The 19,868-nt window shown below is 42.8% G+C and overlaps 1 protein-coding gene across 3 annotated transcripts in view; it reads left to right on the top strand.

The window, feature by feature from the left end:
* Positions 1-18,136, top strand: part of DGKG (diacylglycerol kinase gamma) — a gene marked incomplete at both ends in the record, with an annotated part of 156,310 nt that extends 138,174 nt beyond the window's left edge. For all 3 annotated transcript variants that reach the window (XM_082655499.1, XM_082655498.1, XM_082655497.1), the window contains 3 exons: positions 5,712-5,832; positions 8,087-8,147; positions 18,038-18,136. In XM_082655499.1, the coding sequence (XP_082511625.1) occupies positions 5,712-5,832; positions 8,087-8,147; positions 18,038-18,136 (281 nt within the window). The remainder of the gene's footprint in view (positions 1-5,711; positions 5,833-8,086; positions 8,148-18,037) is intronic.
* Positions 18,137-19,868: the final 1,732 nt, after the last annotated feature.

Raw genomic sequence — 19,868 nt, 5'->3', positions numbered from 1 at the left:
CCCAACCACCTGTGTTTCTGATTCAGTCGATCTGGGTGAGGCCTGAGGATTTCCGTTTCTAACAAGTTTCCAGGTGATGCTGATGCCACGCTCTGAGAACCACTGGCCTATGGGGATGATCTACCCAATAACCTAGCCCAGCAGTTCCCAAACTGTCTGCATTTTGGAATCACCTGGGGAATCTTTAAATCAGCTAGGCGAATACTGATTGATGCCTAGCTCCCAGGCCTATGCATTCTTTTTTCTTTTTTCTTTAATTGAAGTGTTGTTGATTTACAGTGTTTCAGGTGTACAGCAAAATGATTCTGTTATACATAATATATACATATATATATTCTTTTTCAGATTCTTTTCCATTATAGATTATTACAAGATATTGAATACAGTTCCCTGTGCTATACCGTAGGAGGCCCACACATTCTGATTTAACTGGTATGGGGGCAACCTGGGTATTATTATTTTTACCCCCCCGCCCCAGGTAATTCTAACATGCAGCAAAGTTGAGGAACCCCTGACCTAGCCGCACTTCTCCTCGACTCTGATCCCTATCACCACCCTCTCCTTCAGCTGCCCACCACTGGGGCCGCAGGTAGAACTTGTCATCCTAGCGCCACTCACAGCACATCCTCCCAAACCTTTCTCCCACCGTCTCAGAACACCTGCTCCTGGAACTCATCAAGTCTCTCACTTGGCCTCTCCCTTTTCACCTAGTCCATCAGCTCCTTCCCTGTTCAACCTAGATCCTGTGGTACAGTAATTACTGCAACCATCTCTTGCCCACAGCAACACATCAACCAGCCTGTTCTTTCTTTGACCATATATGTCTACCTGGGAAAGTTTGAGGAGGAATATCTAAATCAAACTGCAGGCATGGAAGTCCAGGGAGGCTTCTTGAAGTTGACAGTGCTTGAGCTGGGTTTTGATGAGCAAGTAAAAGTGGAAGAGAGTATTTCAAGCAGGGGTACGGCATGGGTAGAGGCATAAAAGAGAGAAACAGTAGGGTTTATTGGGGAGCTAAGTTGTTGTATATGTCTGGAGCAGGAACTTAGCCCTACGATGTCAGGAAGTAACGGTAGAGGCAGCCTCTTGTCAGATGGGGGCAGGTCTTGGGCATCATCAAGCCAGGGAACTTACATCTTTCCAAGTATGAACAGCAGTTGATAGGTTTTTAAAATGACTTTTAAATTATAACAGTGATATACACTTATAGAACATGCAAAACACTTAGAAAAACATAAAGTAGAGAATAATAATCACTTTTAATCTAATTACCCAGAACTCACAACTCTTTAAGATTTTAGGGGAATTTATTCTTTTCTTCCATGCATGTTCTTATATAGTTGAGAACATGCTATGCAAGTAAGTTTGTATCCTGCCTTCGCACTTGAAGTTATAACATATACATATTTAATGTTTTTGAAATCTGTAAACATTTTAATAGCAGTGTAAAATTCTATAGTTTGATACCATATAATTTAACTATTCTCATATAGGTAGAAATGGGGGAGGGGGAAGTTTCACTGTAATAAATGACGCCACAATATTCATATTTGTATGAACTTAGATTTTTTCAGTGGTTTCTTGTGATCAATATCAAGAAATAAATGAATCAACCGTGTGAAAGTTTTAGACATTTATTACCAAACTTCTAAAAACTTTTCTGCCAGTTTACAGTCTGATCATAGGTATGAAAGCGTGCACATTTCATCTTCCCTTCCCAGTGCCTGGTGTCATGGTTGGTGCCACTGAAGGGTTTTTGCTGTGGAGGTGACATGAGCAGATGTGCATTTATAAAATCCCATACTGGAGGCTGAATCAAGTGTACCAGATCGGAACTGCTATCGCTGTCCTTGCTGTTCCGCCTCTGCTTCCACATTCTCCTGTTCCCATGTTCCCATTCTTCCTCTTTTTTCTTTCTTGGAGGAAGTGTTTGCTGCACACAGAGCACTGCCCAAGACTTTGTTGCCAGGAGCAGTGCTGAAAGACCTAGCTCTCTGGTTGCAACAAGTTGGTGCCCAGCCCAGAGACCCTCTTTTTATAGTTCTATGAAAAAAAAATCTCTAGATAGTAATTCTCATTAGGGAGAGATACTTTTTATATTTTCCAATGACATTGCCAAGTGAGTTTATTGATAAATTAATTTCCTTTTGCATCCAGTGACTATCCAGTCCTACCCACAATCACCCCTGTCCCTGGAATGTCTTTCCTCTTTCTCCTTCTTAACCCAGCAAATTACCTTGGCATTCATCCTTCAAGACCTTCCTTAAATGTCTGTGACACTTCCTTCCATACCTTGCCCAGTCATAATCAGTTACTCAGGCCTCCTTGTTCCTATAGTTCACTGACAACATCTTCTACACCTAACGCTTTTCCTCCCTCTTGGCCAAGAGTCCTTCAAGAGTTGAATATTTTGCATTCCCACTTCTTAACACACTGCCTGGCACTTGGTTGCCATCAGTAACTGTTGAATGATTGAGTGAGTGGATTAATGAGTTCCTGTTTTGCTAAGATACATGGACATTCCATCTTAAACAGAAACAAATTGAAGAATGTAGAGACAATATGGAGATGATATGAATTGCCAAACCACACTCTGAGTCATTGGTGCCTAAGGTAAAGCAGACACGTGGTATATCAGGTGTCCTGATGCTGGATTCTAAGTTCTGAACGTTAAATGTTCTGTGTGCCTGCACATCAACCTGTGCTCTGTTCTGTTTCATTTTAACTCCAGATTTAGTTTCTGCATAAGGATCTGTGTGCTAGAGGAAGTACAGGGAGTTGAGTGATGCCAGAATTTCCCAAAATGTGTTCCAAAGAAAACTGCCAGGGTTACCTATAAAACTGTTTTCTAGGTATCACACAAAAGAAGAGTCTCATGGTCCAATAAGTTTGGGAAACAAAGTTGAATATATTTCTTTACTGCAGAACTTCCTGGTAGGCATTTTAGGAAGTTGAAAGATCAGTTAGGCAATGGTAGAGAAACAGAACAGCCAGCAAGTCTTCCTTCAGTGGTAAGCAGGAGCCATCCTAGCCTCTTCACACCGGGGAAGATTCAGAGTACAAATTCAAAGGCCGAACGGTGAGACATAGAAGATCCTGGCCCTTCCCCTTGCACTTCTGCACTTATCGCCCAAGTCCCACATTTGTGTAAACCCCTGCCTCTACCCACCCCCCATACTGATGAGATCAGCCTGCATTATGTCTCTTCTAGAGCCAGGAAGCAAGGTAATGTGTGGGAAGTAATAGCTGCAAGGTAATGTGTGGGAAGTGATAACAACTTTTCGCTGTTAAAGCCATTCAACAGGAAAATTTGTTAAAAGACCAAGACATTGTAAAAGCTGAAACACTTGAGTCTATTAAGGCCCCTGCTTCTTAGAACATTTTGTTACCAGGGAATGTTTCAAGGAGGGAAAACACTGAACTATCACAGCACTGCCAGATACCAAAGACTGGTACAGAGAGCAACATTTTACAAGACATCTGTCTCTCTGCCAACAGAGAAACTTCTAAAAAGTTCGACCTCTCTTTTCTCCTACTTTCTCCTACCCCAGTATGACTCCCCCACTCTCCTCACCCCTAAACACACCCTACACGTCTTTCCTCCCTCCCTTTTGCTCCCTCCCTCCTCCCCTCCCTCCTCCCTCCCTTTCCCTCCCCTCCCTCCTCCCTCCCTTTCCCTCCCTCCCTCCTCCTTCCCTTTCCCTCCCCTCCCTCCTCCCTCCCTTTCCCTCCCCTCCCTCCTCCCTCCCTTTCCCTCCCCTCCCTCCTCCCTCCCTTTCCCTCCCTCCCTCCTCCTTCCATTTCCCTCCCCTCCCTCCTCCCTCCCTTTCCCTCCCCTCCCTCCTCCCTCCTCCTCATTTTTCTCCTCCTTCTCCTCCTCCTTCTCTCTCTCATTCACAACCCATACTGATTTCACAGACACTGTAAAATGACACATTAAGCTAAAACTATCCAATGGTTATTCAACACACTTTAGTAAGAAGGGAACTAATTAAGTGACTAGAGGTTTAGACATTTGTTGTTTACTGGATCTAAGCTCCTTAAGAGAGCCTGGAGCGTTCTCCTAAACAAACTTTGCCTATTCATGGCTTCTTGTTCCAAATCCAAATGAGATGGAGGGTTTAAGGAGACAGTATCTTTTCACAGTTATGAAAACAGGAGTACCAGAGATAGGAGAATGGGAATGTCGATGGGTGTGGAGGGGAAAACCATGGGTGTAGAGAGACTAATGCAGTGTTTGTATCTGCTGGCAGCTGATGTCCATTAGTGACCGTTAGGTTAGACTTCGGCGACGTTTACACATTTGTGGTCAGCCCAGTAGTTTAACTGTCTTCATTAGAAGTATATCCGTCAAGAGGGAGGAGATGTGGGAATCTATGTTTATGTACAGCTGATTCACTTTGTTATACAGCAGAAACTAACACACCATTGTAAAGCAATTCTACTCCAATAAAGGTGTTAAAAAAAAAAGAAGTATATCTGTCAAGAGACTGTTTTTTAAACAACAGTCTAACAAAAAAGTAAAGACACAATGCTTGGTGTCAGTTTATTTATCTCTTGTAAAAATAAAATACAGTGTGTGTATGTGAAAAAAAAGTAAAGACAAACCCAAATATCTCCTTGCCAATCTTAATAAACACTATCGTACTTTATCAGGAGGCACCTTAGAAGACCGAAGCCATCTGTCAAATAAGCAGAGACATTAACAATTTTCTAGAACAATTTTCTAGTTCATGAATATTAATAGGATGTTAGTGATTAGCCACAACCTGTGAGAGAATTTCCCCTGCCTTAGTAGGCAAAGAAGGAATGGAAGCTTTTAAAGAAGCTGCCTTTTTATTTGCTTCTGTTTTAAATAAATTTGCTTCTGTGTTGTCATAATGAGTCTTTGGGCCCACCATCAAACCTTAACGCTGCCGTTGCTTTCCCCAGAAATTGGACAGGCACAATCCAAGCCCCAGGAACTTTGAAAAAAAGGACCTCTTCTAGGTGCTGAATCAGAAGCGACTGCCACTGTGGGGAGCCATCGATCCTGTGCGACTCTGAGCCTGAGACTCGTATTTTCTATCCCTCTTTTTGTACTGTGGACCCAGTATAATCTGGTGTAGGTGAAATATTCTTTTCCTTGGCTCAGATGAGGCACCTGGTGTCCTGAAAGAGGTCACTGACTTCCCCAAGGATGTCCAAGGAGGTTGGCTCACCACTGGCTTACCGCAGGCCAAATTTGAAGTTAATTAAGCATCAGTCATCGTCAGTAGGGCCAAAATGTTATTCAGACATTCAGGGAAGAGAAACCTGATCCAGCTCTGGATAATGACCTTCATCAGCATTCCTTCCTATCCTAATCCCAAGCCAATGTGTCTTTAGCTGCACTGGGGGATTGTATTTCAGAAATAGCTGGTTCATCCTTTATGTTACGCTCCATTTGAAGAGGCTTCTGGATATGTCAGCCTATTCATTGGATGCACGTTAACCTTCTGAATCAAAACCTTTTTTTTTTACTAGAACTGGGTTTCTGTTTATGAAAAGTACATTTGTTGACTTCTGGGGAAATTCCCTATTTAGAATGAGGATGAAAATGCTGTTTGGTAGGAGATGAAGGGATATTGAGAGTTCTGGGTTGGCCATCTAGGGACCAGACCTTCTGGCCCAAACCAGACTGGGAAACAGAGAGATGTGTGTGCACTGCTTTTGCTTGTCTCACTCTACAGACCTCAGTGACCAGCTTCTTGAAGTGGTGGGGCTAGAGGGAGCCATGGAAATGGGGCAGATCTACACTGGCCTGAAGAGTGCAGGCAGGAGGCTGGCCCAGTGCTCCTCTGTCTCCATCAGGTATGCTCCTCATCACCCAGCAGCCCCCCAGTCTCCCCACCTCCCTGAATATTCTTACAGATAACAACTAGGAAGCCATCTTTAGATTTCAGTGCAGAGAGAGTGGGGTGGGGCAGAAGCTTGATAACATTGATGAAGAATGTCTTTGGAGACCACTTCCCCAACCAGGTATAATGCAAACATCCAGGACATCAACTAAAGGGTCCCACCACAACCAGTTTGCTGTTCTCTTAGAATGAATTGGTGAGATTCTCTAAATAGGATTGTCATACTATGAGGTCCAGAGAACCAGAGATCCAACTCCTTGCCTTCTTTATCTTTACAAATTGAACTGTTCAATGCATGCCAGAGGGCACACTTTGACAAAAACCAGGCTCTGTGCTCCACTCTGCTCTTTCTTGGATAATGGTCTTAGAAATACTTTTATTAGAGTTAGCAATCCCATATACCTTTGTAGAGTTAAACCATCAACCTCAGCAAACCCGTCATAACTGACTAAGAGGATGACAGTTCTCTAGAGTGTGGATCACACAGGTCAGCCACTGCAGGTTCCTGAATAGATGGGGTCTGATGGAGGGGATCTTCTGATTTGGGCTGCTTCTGTTTAATAAATGCAACTCGTCACAGATTTTCGTCCACCTGATTATGTCAGGAGTCCTCATTCCCTTCCATTTCCCATTTAATTTCTATAGATCAAATCTATTCGTGTGTCTTGGGGATCTCCTGGAGGGGACCACCACATGCAGGTTTCCCAAAGTTATTTAAACACAGAACCCTTTTATCCCTTAACCTCTTGGGTGAAGGTCCTCAGAGCACATTCAGAGAAACGCTGTTCTTGGTGCCACCCTGCATCCTTCAGAAAGGTCCTCAGAGCTGGTTCCCTGATCTAGCCCACTAACCCCCTTTCTTCATTCCCTCTCTGTGTCTCCTCTGTCTTTTCAATTATTCCCCAAATCTTTGCTTCTCTTCTTCGTTGGGCTGTTGTGCTGGGGCCCCTGTTTTCCAGGTTAACCTCTGTAGTTCCTTCTCTGTCCTTCCCCCATGACTCTAACACTGAGTAGGTCCAGTCCATTAGCACATCTAAGCCATAACATATGTAGACCAGAGAATTTGGTCTCTGAAGAATTTTTAAAAAACATGTATAAGAGATAGGATATTTCTGTTTCCAGATAGAAATAGAGGGGGTGAGTCAGAAGCCCTAGCCTCCTGGGCATTCCCCAGATAACTCTCCTCACTCCCCAAAACCAAAATGCCACTCTCTCTCTCCTCTTGTTTTATTATTAGGTTTATTGGTTCTTACTATTAAATATCCTCAGAGTCAGTCGGAGAATCATCTGCATCAAAACACAGCCTGAAAAAAAAAAAAGAAACACAGCCTGCCTCCCTCATTTTATAATTTCAGAAGCAGGGCAGATGCCAAACCCAGGTGAGGGCTTTCTGGCCAGTGGGTGGCAACTGTTCCCTGCTCGCCCAGACCAGAGGCCTCCGAAAGGACCTGCCTTTTCTCCTTCATCTCTCTCCTTTAATAATCCATATGCCAAAGAAGCCTTGACCCAAGCAAGAAAGCAACACTTTCTCCTCTCTCCTCCGCCTACCCATGGGGATCACATTCCCAATGACCCCCTTTCCCAGCTAAGCCAGGTCCACGGTCCATGCAACCGCAGCGTCTGTTGTTGTTCAGGAGATAAAAGAGGGGATGCTTTAGGACTGGGGGCAAGGCAAGACACACTCAGACCTGAGCTGTACCTCGTTTAAGTGGGAGACGTTACCTCACTGACACGGTGCAACTGCTCACTCAACATTGAAATCAGGCCTTTCCCCATTTCATAACCTTTCCCATTTCATAGTGGCGTTTTGGCACCATGGACAGGCCCTCTGGCTGATCGTTTGACTAAGGGTCCACTCAGCTGTGGTGCTGCCATACTTGTTGGCTGCTGTTTCCCAGACTCCTCTGGACTTCACTGCTCACCCAGGGCCATGTTTCTCAAAGTAGAGTCTGGGGGTCAAAGCAACAGAATCATCCATAGTGCTTATTAAAACACAGACCTCTGGGCCTGGCCCACACCTGTCAAGTCGGGACCCCTGACGTGGGCTCAGAAATCTGTTCTCAGCAAGCCCCACCCCCCCAGGAGAGTCTTCAGAACCACTCCTAGGTGGGCAGGTCAGGTCTTCCCACTTCTATTTCCCTGGTGGGGGCAACCCTTATCCTCAGACTCCAAGAAGCTCACTGTGCTCTCTGTTCTCGGGGCTCCAGGACGAACAAGCTGCTGCCAATGCAAGTGGACGGAGAGCCCTGGATGCAGCCACCTTGCACGGTAAGTTTTGCCAATCTTTGAGATGAGGGTGAGAAGCTTTATTTTGGGCCCCTTTGGGGCACTGACTTAATATGAAACTCTGAATCGCAGAGTTACAGGAGCTTTGGGAGATCATCTAGTGCAGCTTCTCTTCCACTTTATTCATCCATCCATTCATTTACCTGCCAAGCTTTTATTGAATATGTGCTATGTGTCAGACACTGGGAGACACCAGTTCCAAAACCAAAGGAGACATAGACCTGTCTTCAAAGAGCTTATGGTTCTAGATGGTGAATTCTGAGGCTTCATCTACAGTGTCCTTGAGAGCCTCAGCTTGAATCACTCAGTGGCAAGGAACTTACCACCCCAAAAGGAAGACTGTTCCACTGATGAACAAGCCTAATCACTAGAAGGTGCTTCTTTATATGGCAGCCAAATGTGCACACTTACGCCAAACTTCCAGCTAGTTGCTGTGACCACCGGGGCTCCTGGGGGAGAATTCCCACAGTGCATAGACACGCTGCACCCCAGGTGCACCCGCAGCCCCGAGGACCCACCTGAAAACTCCCCTGAAAGGGTAACCACACGGGTTATCTATTTTGTTTATGGCATTTCTGTGACCCATATTTCCCAGCACCTAGCACTGTGCCTGGTTTGTTTGTAATAGTTGCACAATAATATTAATATTTGTTTAGCAATGGATAAAGGATTGAACAAACAAAAATCAAGGGAACAACCCCAGTCCCTGATTTACCATACCTTTGTTAGCAGTTTGTTCTCAGAAACCCAGCTAGAAACTCCATGGCAAAGAGAAACCACTGTCCTGGTGTTCAGGGCCCAGGGTGTTCACTGGGATACTACATTAGTAACATCCTCAATGCTATCGTGAGGGTGCAAATCTCAAGACAGAAGTTGTGTTTCTGAGCTTCCTCACTCTAGTGGAGTATTCAGATACCTCGATAACCTGCTATTTGGAGCCCTTCAGAACATCAAGTTGTCTTCTAGAAAAAAGGTTTTCATAAGACAGTTACTAGGTCTGAATTGTAGGTTTATTTCTATAATTCTTTGTTCCATATAACTTCTACAAATTGTAAAACTAGTCCCTAGAGACAGAGACTTTAGAAATGTCATCTTTTATAAAGGTTATAAAAAGTAGGAGTTTTTCTGCAAAATCTTACCTCAATCTTTTGGTTTCTATGAAGTCTAAGAAAAGGATGAGAACATACTACAGCAAAACCTAATATCTTACCACCTTGTTAGAGTTGGGAAGGATGGAGGGAATTTGTACTACTTATAATTTTGATGGAGCTGAATTAAGAAACATCTATCCAATGGGCTTCCCTGGTGGCGCAGTGGTTGAGAGTCCGCCTGCCAATGCAGGGGACACGGGTTCGTGCCCCGGTCCGGGAAGATCCCACATGCCACGGAGCGGCTAGGCCCGTGAGCCATGGCTGCTGAGCCTGCGTGTCCGGAGCCTGTGCTCCGCAACGGGAGAGGCCACAACAGTGAGAGGCCCGCGTACCGCAAAAAAAAAGAAACATCTATCCAAGCTCCTCCTGTCTCCTAAAAGAAAGAAACAAAAAGCTGGAAGAAAGCAAACCTCGGCCACCTAGCTCAGTAGTATCTGGAAACTGGACTGCTTTCCTCCAGATCCAAGCACTGATTTTAAAATAGCCAGATACTCCTCCTATCCCCACTCTCTCTCCATGCCACCTTTTAGAGATTACAACTCACGATGAAAAAAAAAACTGTGACCCAATGATTTTTATGGTGTTCAGTCTGTGGAAGGTATGTTAGTCAGCTCAGGCTGCCCTAACAAAATACCACAGACTGAGTGGCTTAAACAACATAGTCTTTCATAGTTCTGGAGGCTGGAAGTCCAAGATGAAGGTGTCGGCAGGGTTGCTTTCTGGTGAGGCCTTTCTTCCTGACTTGCAGACAATGGCCTTCTCACCTTGTCTTCACATGGCCTTTTCACTGTGTGCATTCACTCCTGATGTCTCTTCCTATTATATGGACACTGGTCCTATTGGATTCAGGCCCCCACCCTTATGACTCCATTTAACCTTAATTACCTCCTTAAAGGCCATATTTCCAAATGCCCTCACATTGGAGGTTAGGGCTTCAACCTATGAATTTTGGGGTGTGGAGGTGGGAACACAATTTGGTCTGCAGCAGAAGGTAACAGAAAATCATTCTTAAACTTGAAAGAGTTAAAACAAAAGCACCCTTTTTGAATCATTTTCCTGAAGGCACATACTATGAAGTGATTCCGAATTGAAGGCTTAATGATGGGACAGCACAGCAACAAAAGAACTTTTGGTAAAAATTAAAATCAGTTAAATTAGAATAAAGTAAAAAAAAAAAACTGTTAAATATGGTTATGCAACTGAATGCAAATGGCAAAAATCATTCTTTGAAAGAGAAGATATGTAATGTAAACATTCATAACTTGGATCCCAAACCTAAAGTTATGTTCACCAAGGCTGAAAGCACGTGGGAGACATTGTTGAAAGAATAGTAAAAATGTTAAATTTTTCATTTTCTCTCTTCACTTTAATAATTACAGGATGTAAATCTGAAGAAAATTTTAATAACTAGATAATTACTAGTGACACTAAAAACAGGGTGCACACCTTTCAAATCTGGGAGGATTTAAAGTTAATGAACCCTGTCAGTGTAGCACAAGACAGAAAGTGAATAACAAGCAAACATTTAAAATTTTTTTGATTAAGATAAAAGAGGTTAAGACTAAATATATCAATAATGACAAAAAAATATAAATGTGCTAAAGTCCCCTATTAAAAGTATAAGACTCTCATATTGGGTTAAAAAATAAAATCCAATGATATACTTCTTATAAAGAGATACATCTAAAACAGAAAGACATATATATATCTTTTTATCTTATCCTTAACAAGCATAGAGAAATTAAAAGTAAGAAGTGATAGTTTGGGGCAAACTAACCTTCCAACATGCCAAAAGCATAAAGTGGAATAAAGAATGTCACTTTTTTTTTTTTTTTTTTTTTTTTTTTTGCGGTACGCGGGCCTCTCACTGTTGTGGCCTCTCCCGTTGCGGAGCCGGACGCGCAGGCTCAGCAGCCATGGCTCACGGGCACAGCCGCTCCGCAACATGTGGGATCTTCCCGGACCGGGGCACGAACCCGTGTCCCCTGCATCGGCAGGCGGACTCTAAACCACTGCGCCACCAGGGAAGCCCAAGAATGTCACTTTTTATTTAATATAAAGTACTCTCAATTTTGAGATATAATGGTCATAAAATTTTAGTTGTTTAATAACAGAATCAAAATATATACTGTGAAACTCAGTATAGATGTATATTCTGAGAAAAATACATATATAAAAAATTGACAGGGCTTCCCTGGTGGCACAGTGGTTGAGAGTCTGCCTGCCGATGCAGGGGACACGGGTTCATGCCCTAGTCCGGGAGGATCCCACATGCCGTGGAGCAGCTGGGCCCGTGAGCCATGGCCGCTGGGCCTGTGCGTCCGGAGCCTGTGCTCCGCAGCAGGAGAGGCCACAGCAGTGAGAGGCCCACATACCGCAAAAAAAAAAAAAAAAAAAAAAAAAATTGACAGAAAGACAGGTATTGAGAAGCTTTAAAATATTTGTTTCTGGGCTTCCCTGGTGGCGCAGTGGTTGAGAGTCTGCCTGACAGTGCAGGGGACATGGGTTCGTGCCCCGGTCCGGGAAGATCCCACATGCCGTGGAGCCGCGCAGCAGCTAGGCCCGTGAGCGATGGGCACTGAGCCTGCGCATCCGGAGCCTGTGCTTCGCAACGGGAGAGGCCACAACGGGAGAGGCCACAACAGTACCGCAAAAAAAAAAAAAAAAAAAGTTTGAGGTCAAGCTGTAAAAAAAGTAAATGACATAAAACTTGGATTTTAAAAAAACAAGCTCATAGGTATGGAGAACAGATTGGTGGTTGTCAGGGGTGGGGGTAGGGGGAGCAGGGTGGGTGAGACGGGTGAAGGGGGTAAAAAGGTACAAACTTCCGGTTATAAAATAAGTTAAGTCCTGGGATGTGATATACAGCAGAGTGACTATAGTTAATAACACTGTATTGTATATTTGAAAGCTGCTAAGTGAGTAACTCTTAAAAGTTCCCATCACAAGAAAACATTTTGTAACTATGGTGACAGATGTTAACTAGACTTACTGTGGTGATCATTTCACAATATATACAAATATCAAATCATTAAGTCGTACACCTGAAACTAAAATAATGTCATATGTCAATTATACCTCAATTTAAAAATTAAACTTGGATGAAATAACTGTGCCTTAAATAATTAAATATCTCATTTCTTCAAGGATTCATAGGATATTTACTAAAATAGATCATAAACTAGTTCACAAAGAAAACATATATATAAAATCCAGAAGCAGAAATTATAACGGTTGTTTTATGTGACTACAAAGCAATAAAACTAGAAATTAATAATAGAAGATTAAATGAATAAATAAAATCCAATCACTCAGAGATTTTTAAATTCTCCTAAAGAATAATAGATTTAAGAGGCGATCAAAGCTAACATTATTGACTATTTAAAAAATAATAAAAATGAGAAGGCTCGCATTCAAATCTTACAGAATATAGCCTAAACTGTATTTGGAAGTAAATTCAGAGTCTCATATACTTCCATTATTTGAAAAGGAAAAAAAATGTAATGAATAATCCCCAAATTAAAAGAATAATAAAACAAACTTAGGAGAAGCAGAAGGAAGAAAATAAAGATAAAATTAGAAATTAAACAATTAAAAAACAGGAAAATCTAGAACTAGTTCTTTAAACATGTCAAATGTTTGAAAACCTAATTTTAAAAAGAGAAAAAGAAAAACAGAGATTAGAGATATTAAAATATTTAATACATATGTAATATAAATATGGTAATGGTTTTATTTAATAAGACATTATATGACATATATATAGTTTTATCTTGATTCTAATAAACTTGAACATCTTATAAAAATCCTAGGTAACCTTAATGAAATGAAAAATATTTTCAAAGAATTACATCCACAATGATCTTAAAACAGATGATCTTACTGGTGAGTTCTTCCATATTATTAGGGAAAAAATATTTATGTAAACTGTTCCATAGAACAAAGATTGAAAGCTACCCAATCCATTTGATAAAATTAAGACAGATACAAAAACCTAACAAAAACTATGCTTAAAATTGGAAAACTACAGACCAATCTCAAATATGAACATGATACAAAAATTATAGGTAGGGCTTCCCTGGTGGCGCAGTGGTTGAGGGTCCGCCTGCCGATGCAGGGGACACGGGTTCGTGCCCCAGTCCGGGAAGATCCCACATGCCGCGGAGCGGCCGCGGAGCCTGCGCGTCCGGAGCCTGTGCTCCGCAACGGGAGAGGCCACAGCAGTGAGAGGCCCGCGTACAGCAAAAAAAAAAAAAAAAAAATTAAAGTATTGGCAGATACAATTGAACAATATATTAAAAGAATCATTCACTCAAGAAGAATATATCAAAGGAATGCAAGGATGTCTTCTTATATAAGTTTGGATAGAAAAATCACATGATAATATGAATAGATGACCCCAAAATACTCAATTACATTCAACATTTCTGATTTTTAAAGATGAAAACTCAGACCAGAAAGGCACTTCCTTAAAAGAAAAAAAAAGAAAAAAAAACTCCTTTTTCTTTTGGCCGTGCTACACAGCATGCAGGATCTTAGTTCCCTGAGGATTGAACCCGTGCCCCTTGCAGTGGAAGCATGGAGTCCTAACCACCAGACCACGAGGGAGGTCCCGAAAAATATCTATCTTAAACCAATGAGTAATATTTTACGTAACACGCTAGCAGAATTCTCATTAAAATCATGGATAAGACGTGTGCTAATGTTATTTGGAAGTTCTAACCAATGCAAAACACATGAAGCAGAAAAGAAATATAACTATTTGGAAAAGAATCAAAACTGTCATTATTTGCAGATAATATAATTATGTATACAGAAAGCTAATAAAATCAACTGAAAACCTCATAGGTTAAATTATTTCAATGAAGCTGTACAGAAAGATAGACAAAAGTTAATAGCTTTTGTACATACCAGCAATAACCAATCAGAGGAATATAACAGAAAAAAGTTTAAGTATTATAATGGCAACAGACAAAAACAAAATACCAAACTGAATTGTGAAAAATAGATGAAGAAAACTTCAAGACTTAAGTAATATTTTTTTAAAGATTTGAATTTAGAAACATCCTATGTTTCTAAATAGGGACCCCCCCAGACAAAATTCTAATGCAGTTTTTTAAACTTGACAAGACAATGCAATAGCTAAGGCATTTTATAAAAGAGCTGTGAAGAAGGACTTCCCACAAGATATTAAAATAGTTATAAAGCCACAGCAATTGACGCAATATTGGATAGATAAATCAATAGTACAGAAGAGAGCCCTAAGAAACCCTAGTATACATAAAAACTAATGAAGGAGAGAAGAAAGATCATAAACGAATTTGAAAGTAATGGACTGTTTAACATATGGTATCCAAGACATTGCGTGTTTGGGAAAGTGCCATCATATAGCCGGCCATCCACATCCATGGGCTTCGCATCCTTGGGTTCAACCAACCTTGAATAGAAAATATTCAGGAAAAAAACTTCCAGAAAGTTCCAAAAAGCAAAACTAGAATTTGCTGTGTGCTGGCAACTATTTACATAGCATTTACATTATATTTACAACTATTTACATAGCGTTTACGCTGCATTAGGTATTACAAGCAATCTAGAAATGATTAAAGTATACAGGATGTGCATAGGTTATATGCAAATACTATACCATCTTACACAAGAGACTTGTATAAAACCAGCATCTGTGGATTTTGGTATTGCCAGGGGTCCTGGAACCAATTCCCTATGGATACCAAAGGATAACTGTATAGTGACCTCTCACCTCAAAGTATACTCCAAAAACAAACCCAAAAAATCTCCAATTCCATTAAAGAATTAAATGTTACTTACCTAGGGAAGGGGAAAATGGGTGACTGTTATTACACTATGAACAAGGACTTCCTAAGGAAAATGTGACATGTTTAACTGTTAACAAATTTTCTCTGTAATAAAACAGAAAACTAAGGGCATGGGGCTGCTGTCCCTAGTGCTTGCCAGATGTTATAAATGTGAGGAAGGGTTTTTAAGACAGTCATACAGACTTTAGTTAATTGCCTGACCAGAGAGGTTTGGGTTCTAACTACAGAAATGTGGGATGCTCTCTTTCCGTCAGGGGTTGAAAAGGCAGATTTAACCACATCCAACTACCTCCTAAAATGGGATCTTACCTATTTAGCCCACTAGCTCCTCCTAATCTGGGAATGAGGGGGTAAGATACTGACATTTCTTTGACTCGAGTTGAGGACATGATCTCATACTTCTTGCCCCCAGTGTATGTACATACAGTGAACTCCCAGTTATCTGTAGACCTAGAATCCACAAACCACATCAAAACCTCACGTTACCCAGCATCTCCAAACTCCTGCCCCATCAAGACCTTTGTCAAAACTGCTGAAAACCCAAATGAAAGGGATTTGAGTTTCACCTCCTCCCCTTTGCCCTGGAGGTGCTAACAAGCAAATAAACTGGTCAGCTAGCGGGAGAAAAAGGAGAAGCAAGGATCTTCCACGGTCTAAAATAATGGGCTCCATCAATGGGAAATGTAAGCGGTGCCACAGCTGCCACTCTCTGTCCCAAGCACGGCCAGCTCCACTGCCAGAACATTCCCCCGTTCTTCTTGGCTGTGCTAACCAGTCAGTACTTCCATAGCAGGTACAGGCTCTGCGCTGGCTCAGGGGATACCAAGGTGAATAAGATGAATGTCTTCTTCCCCTCGGGGCTCCTGTGCTCCGGAGCGGGACAAGGCTTACCACAGGAAATGTGCCACAAATCACTACCATCAGATGGGGCTAAATTGCACACCACAGATAAGTGCCTCACTTCCCTGAATTCTGAGATAAAGACAATGCCCATAATAAGGCACATAACACAAAACGGTACTTGACGTGTCGTCGGTGTGCTCCCCTGGTGACTACCACAAAACAGAGGGACTCTCTCCCTTCCTAGATTTTCAGGCTGATGGAAACCAACCTAACAGTCGTTTTCAGCTTCCTTCCCCCAGGTTATGTTCATTCCCTACAATGACTTTTGGCCCCATCTTTTTCCTTCTATATCCTGGGGCCTTATAAATTTAAACCTGGCTTGCAGTAGAACCCTCTTAGCCAGACTCTTCCCAGCTCCAGCTCATCTTGACAACAGCTATTGAATAATTCCCTTCAAACTCTTCTCTTCATGTTATCCTCCAGCTTAAAAAGTTATCATGGTTCCCCACTACCTCATATTAAACCCAATCTCTGCTGCCTCCTTCCCTTTAAACCCTATACCAAATGTCCCACCTGTATTCCTGACCTCATTTCTCATCCTTTGGTCCACACTCAACCAGCTGGTATGTAGCCCCTCAACCTAGTGCCTTCCCTTTCTCTTTCACCAACACATTTTCTTCCCTTCCTTTCAGATCTTAAAATTCTTCCTCAATTGCTCCATTCAGGTTCTTCTCATTCCTTACCTAACTTCTTTTTGACAACACTTGGCTTATCCTACATTTAAACTTGTTGATGGGTCTCTCTCTTCAAGAGTTCTTCTGTTGTTCTCTAGGGTCACACTGTCATTTCAATAGGTGGTAAAACTCAAGAGAACGGGCTCATAGATTGTGTTTCTTTTGACAAGCATCTTTCTCCTCCTCCAGTGTAAGATAAGTTATTTAACTGGTGCATTCCATTTTACAGTTTACATTGGGCTTTCACTGACAGATTGTCATTTGATCTTCACAACAACTTTGTGAGAAAAATAGAATAAATGCTACTATCCTCATTTTACGGTTCCGCAAGCACTGCTTCTGAAGGCTAAATGATTTGTCCAAAGGTTCACAGCAAAGAAGGGGGAGTCCTAGGACCCAAACCCAGGTCTTTGAATCCTAAGTGCCTCTTGTTCCCACATCATCTTCCTACTTGTTAAATGTTGCTGGACTGACAATGCAGATTATCAACGCATCAGTGTCACCAGGCCACATTCAAATAGGGAGTAAGCATTTTGAAGCCATACCCTGAGGGTAAGGTTGGGAAGAAAGACAAAAAAATGAGAATTCACCAGTGTCTTTCACTTCCAATTGACTTAAAGTTTGCAGAAGGCACTCATTAAACCTAAAATTCAAACAAAAATAAAAGCTTTTAAAAGAAACTTGGGTCTCCCCTAGAAGACTAAGAAAAGAGGAAACGCCTAAGAGACTCCCTTGGAAACTTTCCACATGAGTAGCGCTTGGGTCGGAGGTCAGACTGAAGCCTCTAGGTCAGTTTGGAGTTACTGGTTGACATCTCTGCACTGCCCAGGCAGGAATGGCCAGGAGCAGTGGAGGCGGGGAATCCAAAGAACTAGGCTCTAGCTGTTCCGGCCTTCTCTGTGCGACCTTAGGCTAATCCAAGGCTCAAGAGAGCATTGAGATCTCCATTCCTTTATCTATCCTGCAGAGGGATTGAATGAGATGGTCCCTGAGGTCTCCTCTGGCTGTGACATTCTGAGAGACTATGAATAGCAAGGACATGAGACAGGTGATCAGCTCAGCTGATCGCCACGTGGGAAGCTCACACCTGTCTCTCCCCAGCGTTTCCGCCCCTTGCTTCCAGCAGTGCCAAACGCCAGGCCCAGTCAGGGTCCAGTTGCCAATTCTGAAGCTGTTCAAGGACAGTCGTCCTTCTGCATGGGGCTCCTTCCAGCCCGAAGCTGGCCTCCCTTCCTCTCTCTGCAGATCACTCTCCCATAGGCTTCTGGGATTTGCAGGCCACTAATTCATTTCTGCCTCTTTGCTTTTAGATTAAAATTACTCACAAGAACCAAGTGCCTATGATGATGGGGCCCCCCCAGAAGAGCAGCTTCTTTTCTCTGAGGAGGAAGAGCCGTTCAAAAGACTAGACACTATGCCCAATGCTAGTTCAACCAAGAGAGAAGACAAGAAACTGAAGCACACACATACACACGTACACACCACACACATGCGCGCGCACACACACACACACACACACACACACACACTCTCTCTTCTCCAACCAGTGGAAGCCAAGCCACCCTTCAGCAAGAAGGCTTCACCCTGACATCCATTCTATTTCAACTATGGACACACTCCAACAGAGCCAGTGCCGGCAGGACATTGTGAATGGACTTAGAGCCCTCCAGGGCGCAGCTGGCTCATGCAGCAACTCCCACTTTCCCAGAAGACCTTGAGCGGGACTTTCTGAGACTGAAGGAGAACCCCCCCCTTTCTTTCCACCACCCCTGCAAGTTTCCTCGCCGCTCTCAAGGAGCAGGCTGCAGGTTTCCTGTCTAAGGGGAGATCGGATGTGGCCAAGGGAAAGAGCCTGCGTTCCAGGGGACGCTCACAAAGGTCCCTCTGTGAGGAGACAAAAACACCTCCAACTCTCAAATCGCAGCCCTTGGCAGGACTCAGCATACGCACGCTGGTTTCTTGGTTGTCCTTCGAGTGACAGCTTCTCCCGGAACTTGCTGAGGAGGCAGAAAGGCTGTGGAAAGCTGCGTTTCCCTTCTTGGTTCTGCGCACCCTCAGTGGGCAGTGGTGATTTTCCTGAAGCCTTCTGCTGGCTGTGTGTTTGTTTAGAGCCGGCTCCAAGAGCCCCCAGAGCTGCCTACATAGCACACCTTAGATGTGGTATTTATTTTCTTAGTTCTGTGAACACCTGGGAGGGAAAGCAGAGAAACTGAGATTTATTTTTCAAATTGGTGTCATAATATTGTGTAAAAAGGGAAGAAAAAAAAAAAAAACCACCCCCAGCTTCTTTCTTTTTCAAGCCACAGCGTGTTTCCTGTTTGAGTTCCAAGCCCTGGTGGCAGACTATTCCTGAAGGCAAAGAAGATGGGAGGGAAGGGCCATTTGCTGAGGAGACCAGGAGACAAGGCGTCAGGCAGTTCCCTCCTGCCTCTGCGACGACCACTCCCCGAGCACGACCTGAAGGCCCTACTGAAGGTCTTGAGTGTGTGTACTTATATGTAGCATATATATATTTATATATACAAATATTTATTTACTGGTGGATTTTTCTGGATTGAAAAAAATATGCAGTACAAGAACAGAAAGTGGGAAAGAAAAAGAAGGCTCTGACTCCCCGTTTCTGCCATTTCATTGTCCAGGCACATTGCCCTGTGGTGATCATGAGATTTAAGGGAAATTAAAGTATCTCCTTATCATAAAGAGACTGAGAATTTCCATTCTGGATCCTCAAAACAACATGAAAGCTATGCTGGGCAGGATTTACTCTCCCATTTGTCAGATAAGGAAACTGAGTCTCGGAAAAGTTAAGAGACTTGTCCATGGTATCTTGGCTAATGTGGTTTGGGACTAGGTACCACTAAGAAGATATGTAACAGGGAAAAGAACCTACACATCTTGGAAAAGGGTCATTTCTGGTCACTGAGAAGCGATTCCATTTGGATCCAGGTTGCCAGAGAGGAATGAACGTGTGGCACATGTGTGGACGGGACAAGCCCACATGAGAGAATGAGACCTCCCAGTACTTCCCAGAGACTCTCTCTGGCCTGACCTGGTGAGAAGCTGGTCCAGGGTTGAAGGCAGTGGACAGATCTTCAAATTAAACTCTCCACATGTCATCTCATCATGGTCACCATAGTCTCT

The sequence above is a fragment of the Grampus griseus genome, assembly GCF_964374135.1.
Source record: "Grampus griseus genome assembly, chromosome: 5".
NCBI classification, from domain to species: domain Eukaryota; kingdom Metazoa; phylum Chordata; class Mammalia; order Artiodactyla; family Delphinidae; genus Grampus; species Grampus griseus.
Note: the sequence above shows the minus strand (reverse complement) of the source record. Positions and strands in the feature narration are given on the sequence as shown.